Raw genomic sequence first — 6,000 nt, 5'->3', positions numbered from 1 at the left:
AAAAAAAAAAAAAAAGGTCACAATGAACTTAGGTCTCAAAAGTAAAGCTACAGGATGCAGATCTCTTACCGCTGAGGTTTCATCCAGAAGTTGCCTAAAGTGCTCCCTTTTTTTTTTGGTAAGTGCTTCAATGTGTTCATTAAAAAGCTTCTCTTTCTCTTCTCTTTCCAGGAGGGAGCCAGATTCCCACCGATGATCTTTTCGAAGAGTCCTCCTGGTATCAGACCATGAAACATCTGAAGATCGCACCTAAATCAGGAAAAAAAATGTATATTTCACAGAAACAATATTGTTCCTACGATTCATTAATGGACAATTTTTCAAATACTTGACTTATATCTGATTGTCAGCTTTTAACTCTTAGTTGAAACATAAGTGATGAGACAAATTGTGGTTTTCATACAAATACCAATGCATGCTGCAGGGAGACTCATTATTCATCAGTTCAAATGAAGATAATACACTGCTTCCCCCCTTCTGAGCTACCCTGTATTCTCACAAGAAAGAAATCAGGCCCTCCCCCCTATGCATAATATACTGTATTAACCACCTGTGGTCTGGGAAAGCAGCTTCTGAGATGCATCATAATGACTTCCAAAAAGTCTCTAGAAGCTTTAATCATTGCAATGCAATGTTTCTGGCCCCAGAGGGCATCCCTGAGGAGCTGCTGCATGGCAGTAGCAAAAATGCTGGATCAGAAGCAAAGCAAAATATGTACTGCCCTATCTAAAAGATTTTGAGACTGGAATCTGTGCTTAGTCACCCCCTGATGCCCACCACATGCCATGAAACCCTCATTTCACCAACATGTACCATTCAGGGATGGTTAATTTCAAGACCTTGGTCTAGAGTACTTTCCAACTGAGAAATCTAACAGGGTCAGATGTTATGCTGGGGGTACAAGGTGGGCAGGAAAAAAAAACACAGTAAGGTGAGAGGAATAGTCTTAAGTCAAACAAAGCTGATTTTCCACTGTGCATAATCGAGCTTCTGTCTTGGGAAATTAAGTTTTCAAAATTAATTATTTATCTTTTTCCTTTTCTTTTTTAAAAAAGCCCATCTATAAAACTAAATGCTGTGGATAGAATCTCACTAACTGTTAAGACTGAAGCATATTTTCCCAACAAAATGAAAATCTTCAAAACTATGAGATTATCATGGAAGCAAAAGTTTAACAAGTACTAATGCTTTGCACTGTAATCAAAGAAATTTTATTTTTGGTGTAACAGTTACAAGTTCTCTCAAAAAGATACAGTACTAGAGTAGTAAGAGGGAGAGAACCAAGGGAGTCTCACCATATCAGATAAGAGAGCTTTGAAGTTCTGGATAGCCTCTTCACGTTTGTGCTGTTCCCGTTCTCTGTCAATTTCCTTGGTCTGCTCCGAACGAGCTTTTTGAACCTCCCTTTCTCGTTCACGCAAACTTGCCTCAATACGAGCCTGCCTTTCCAACTCCTTTTCTTTTTCAGAGTCTAAATTCTGAAACAGATGCAGGATCACAGTATTTTCCCCATTAACAACAACAAAGATGTAACATTCTGAATAGCTAGTCAAGCAAGTTGAAGATTTACAGTTAATGAAAACATGATGATGATGAGAATCACCAAGTAAACCAATATACAGATAAAAGCAAGCCACATTTAAAATTACCAAGGTTTGCCAGCACAGGGGCAGTTCTGAAAAAAAACTGAACTGGCTTACTCCTCAAACTATACCAGAAACAGTAGGACCAGAGTGTAGACAGTTCACTGGCCAGCACTCATGTCTTCAGAAATATGTCCAGTGCAGACTGAGTCTGGCTAAAGATTTATTTTTTTGTGAACTGAAAGCTGAAGAAGCCCAGTTCAATAATGAAAACACGGTGTTTGAAAATACACTGCAGGCTATTCAACGATTTGCGTAAGAATATTTAAAAACAAGCATCCTTCAAAAGGCATTATTAACCCATCCCAATGGGGGTGAATAACCTTGTCATTTGGAGACAATTAACAGCTAAATCCTGGGTCTAACAGTTCATGCCAGATATTCCCCTCTACTCATGCACACAAACAAAGTAGCAAACCATACTGTACACTCCTTTTAACAAATCAACAATAAATATTGAGCAGTAATACATATTAGAAAGAGCCTGTGAGCCACGTGCAGGGGAAATAGTTCACTACCATGCTATGTGACAGACAAATTACTTAAATTTCTGCTCTATGTAAAATGGGGGTACTCCATTGGGTCATGGAAAAACTACTCTATGGAGCTTTGTACAGCTTTGTTCCATTTGTACAGTGACAAACCCAACAGCAAATTGCTGGATAAAATGCTAATCAAATCAGTTTTAAGTTTTCATCCATGGCATCAGCTCCTTGAAGAGGGAGGTAGAAGTATCAGATTGAAATGAAGGAACCAATGGATGAATTATATAGGAGGCAATTATACTCATAAAAAAAACAAAAAAACCCAAACACTTCTTTGAAAGAAGGTCATGTGAAAAGGAAAACACCTCTGCCTGGAAATCCCTGGCTTGGTAGCCTGCAATTTGTGAGGCTCCATAGCGAGTGGAGGTATCGCAGGCTCCACCATCCTCACTCTACTTGACTGATTCTCTCCAGTAACTTTTTCTCTGCCATGTTTTTGCACAGTGGTAGAAGCAGCTCCCATGTACTTTAAATCTGTCCATTAGCAGCTATGGTATATGCCTGTCTAGTTGTGCCCCATACAAATACAGAACTGGGAAATGTCTTGCTGCTTTTCATAATCTGCATCAGTGTGATAGCATTAGATATTGCCCTTCCATTTGCTTATATAAACAAATATGCTAATGATAGTGTAAATAACAGTATAAGCAATACTTTGTACCCATGTATTACATGCACACCTTGGCTATTTTTTCAATGTATTGTTTAAAAAGATCTTCCCTCTGTGAAGAACTATCCACTGCTTTGTAACGGGGGTCAGTCTCTACTTTGTCCTTCACTTTGCTCCAGCGAGACTGACTGTCCAAGTGGTGATTAGACAGTAGTTCAAAGAAGTCCATTTTGATCTACATTTTAACACAAGATATAGGAAGAAAACAAAATTTATGAGCAACAAGCTTTGACTCCTGAATACTTACTACTAGAAAAAGGAGGCAGACTTACCTCAAAGGAGGGAACTATTTGAATTTTACGTATTATCAGAAATTGATAAAATTGCTTATTGAATTTTAGGGACAAATGTGTCTAAAATCCACTTTCACTTTAGGGAAAAGTTTTACGAATGCAAGAGAAACTAGGATGATATTGTAAATGTAAGATAAACTGTACTTTTAAGGAATTAGTCATTTGCACAGTTTTCTTGGCTTGCTGTAATTTAATTTTCCTTGTTCATTTTTAAAGACCAATCTGTACAACATCTATACTGCACAAACCGATACTTTAGGGCATCCACAACAAGTTGGAGAGAGCAAGTAAATCAAGCAAATATTTCACGCTCCAAGCATACAATAGATAGAGATAAATATTGTATCTGATATTAAATAGGCACCTGTATAATCTACCCTATCTAATATGGCTTGTGATACTTTAATTTTATACCATTAAATCCTTTTGAACCAAAATTCAACAATTAAGTCCATACATGATCTTAAGCAGATGGACATAATCAAAAGTGGTGCCCAAGTACTGTAATTTAACAGATCATTAAACATGTCTGTGTGAATATATACTAAATGTGTCAATATATATTAAAACAAACAAAAGTTTGCATCTCCTTTTTCAAATGGAAATGGCATGTTACAGACAATAAAATCCTCCCACACAGTGTATGTGACCAGTGCATTTTGAAGGAGGCAGAGTTGATCCTACTGCTAACTTTGTATCTCGGGACAGAAGAAGCAACCTAGAAATACAAAAGGACTGGTACCTCACTAGCCCCTTGGCACTAGCAGTTGCAAGAGCAGCCACTTTGTTTAAAGATTGTGCCTCTGTGAAAGTTCCTCTTTGTCCCTGTTGGGACCTCAGATTTTTTCTTTTATTTCCACCATTTTACATCTCAGAAGCCCTGGCATGGCATTTCAGTCCCCATGTTGCAAGAGAATAAAGAGCCAGTTACCGTCACTTGTTGAATGACCAGAGCTCAGTGAATGGTTCTAGACACTCCCTGCACAGGGGCTGAGTATGCTGCCTTCACAACACTCCAAGCCCAGGGAGCCCACCAGGTACGATCTTTTACCACAGTAGAATAATGTCTGGCTGAGGCTGGCGTAGCTATACATTTTGCACATCCCCTGCCCTCTGACCCTCCCCTGAACCTCAAAGTCCCTTGACTCCCATACAAACAGGTTAACAAAGAGAGCCAAAGGCTAACATAAGACTATCAAATTATGTACCTTACCAGCTAACTGAAATCTTCCAAGTTTCTTAAAATGACACATATACAATTATCACATGTTAAGATGAAATGAAGATCAGAGCCAAAATTCTGCAGGCTTCCCCACTAATGAACTTGGCTCTTCACAATGCTTATATTGCTTAGGTTTTAAGAACCGATATAGACTTTTCTGCACTATCTCAAAGGAGAAGGCAAGTACAACAGATTAGGAAACAACTCCTTAGTGTTATTTTGTCTACAGTATTGCAGGCTTTACTGTAGGTGTGTTGAACAAGATGCAAAACAAACCTTTCACTTTTTTTTTTTTTTTTTAAATAAAATGAGGTATGTTGTTCCCAAATCGACCTTAAGTAAACATGCAAGCAGTATCAAAATATGAAGCTTTCTAAGCCAACAGCATTAGAAATTTATGTTTAAAATGTAAAATAAAAGGAGTTTTCAGATGTTACTTTAGAGAAGTCTATGAAGTAAGGGCATCTTGCTAAAAAGGTGTGGACAGGAATAAGCGCTCCCTGTATGGATGTATACTGCATTCCCACTTTCTTTTTAGAAAAATGTTCATTTGACTATTAAACCCATTTCAAAAGCCTGAGGAACGTCCTGGTGAGTCTCCCACAAAAGGAGAAAAGAAGTCTCAAAACACTGGACAAGCAAAGCACAGTTGCCAGCAGGAGTACACTGGCACTAGTTCCTGTCCAAAAGTTACACAACATGGTTCCCTGTTTCTATAAAGAGTGAAAAGACAAGCTGGCACTTTCTAAAGCCTGTATGACTTCACCAACTGACACTATTTCTTCATCCAAGGGGGACCAACATTTTTCTTACCTGTCAGGTTGCTACTGGTTTGTTTAGTAGAAAACAGGATCACATAACCAATAGCTTTCTACCTTAGAATGCTGTTTGCCATTCTTTTCAAATACTTATAGGACTAATGTTTCCACAACCAAAAAAATTCTCTTTACAGTGCATGTGAGACAGTGAAATACTGCAACCAGCCTCCTCAAGAAAAAGAAATCATTAACTAAACCAGGGGTGCAAATCTCATCTGGCCCCATGGGCCAGATGTGCGTGGCTGGGCCAGTCTGCAGGCCAGACCACAGCAACCTGCTGTGCAGTGCCTGTGGCCCCGATTCCAGCCTACACACTGTACACAGCATGTGCCAGCCTGAGGGACCAGCATAGGGCATGAACTGCCCATCGGCTGGACCTGGCACTGCAGGCAGCAACAGACTCCCCCTGTGCTGAGTGCAGTGCCAAGTCCAGCCTGTATGTCATGGGCAGCACACACCCCATGCTGGTCCCCTGTGTTGGGTGCAGCACGCACTGTCAGTCCAGCCCTGCACGCTGTATGCAGCATGCACCAGCCCTGGTTTATTATGCACATAGTATGCGGGGCCAGCACAGGGTGCACACTGCCTGGACCCAGCACTGCATGCAGCATGAGACCCAGGATGTGGGCTGTATGCTGTACCCCGTGCCAGCCCTATGTTGCATGCAGTGCATGTGGGGCTGTGTCCAGGCTATGCACCACAACATGCAGGGCAAAAGCCAGCACGTGGGGTTTGTCCAGTAACCCACAGGTCAGACCGTACAGTTCCATAGGCTAGATCCAGCTCACAGGCATGTTTGAGACCCCTGA

At 40.4% G+C, this 6,000-nt stretch overlaps 1 protein-coding gene across 7 annotated transcripts in view; it reads right to left on the bottom strand.

Annotated features, from left to right (window-relative positions):
* TCERG1 (transcription elongation regulator 1) overlaps positions 1 to 6,000 on the bottom strand; it is a 39,781-nt gene that overhangs the window by 4,604 nt on the left and 29,177 nt on the right. For all 7 annotated transcript variants that reach the window (XM_019506374.1, XM_019506376.1, XM_019506380.1 and 4 more), the window contains 3 exons: positions 2,869 to 3,033; positions 1,296 to 1,478; positions 70 to 249 (listed from right to left, as the gene is read on the bottom strand). In XM_019506374.1, the coding sequence (XP_019361919.1) occupies positions 70 to 249; positions 1,296 to 1,478; positions 2,869 to 3,033 (528 nt within the window). The remainder of the gene's footprint in view (positions 1 to 69; positions 250 to 1,295; positions 1,479 to 2,868; positions 3,034 to 6,000) is intronic.

Source organism: Gavialis gangeticus, unplaced genomic scaffold, assembly GCF_001723915.1.
Source record: "Gavialis gangeticus isolate Ggan-Ray unplaced genomic scaffold, GavGan_comp1, whole genome shotgun sequence".
Lineage (NCBI taxonomy): Eukaryota > Metazoa > Chordata > Crocodylia > Gavialidae > Gavialis > Gavialis gangeticus.
This window is presented reverse-complemented; position numbering and strand designations above follow the sequence as displayed.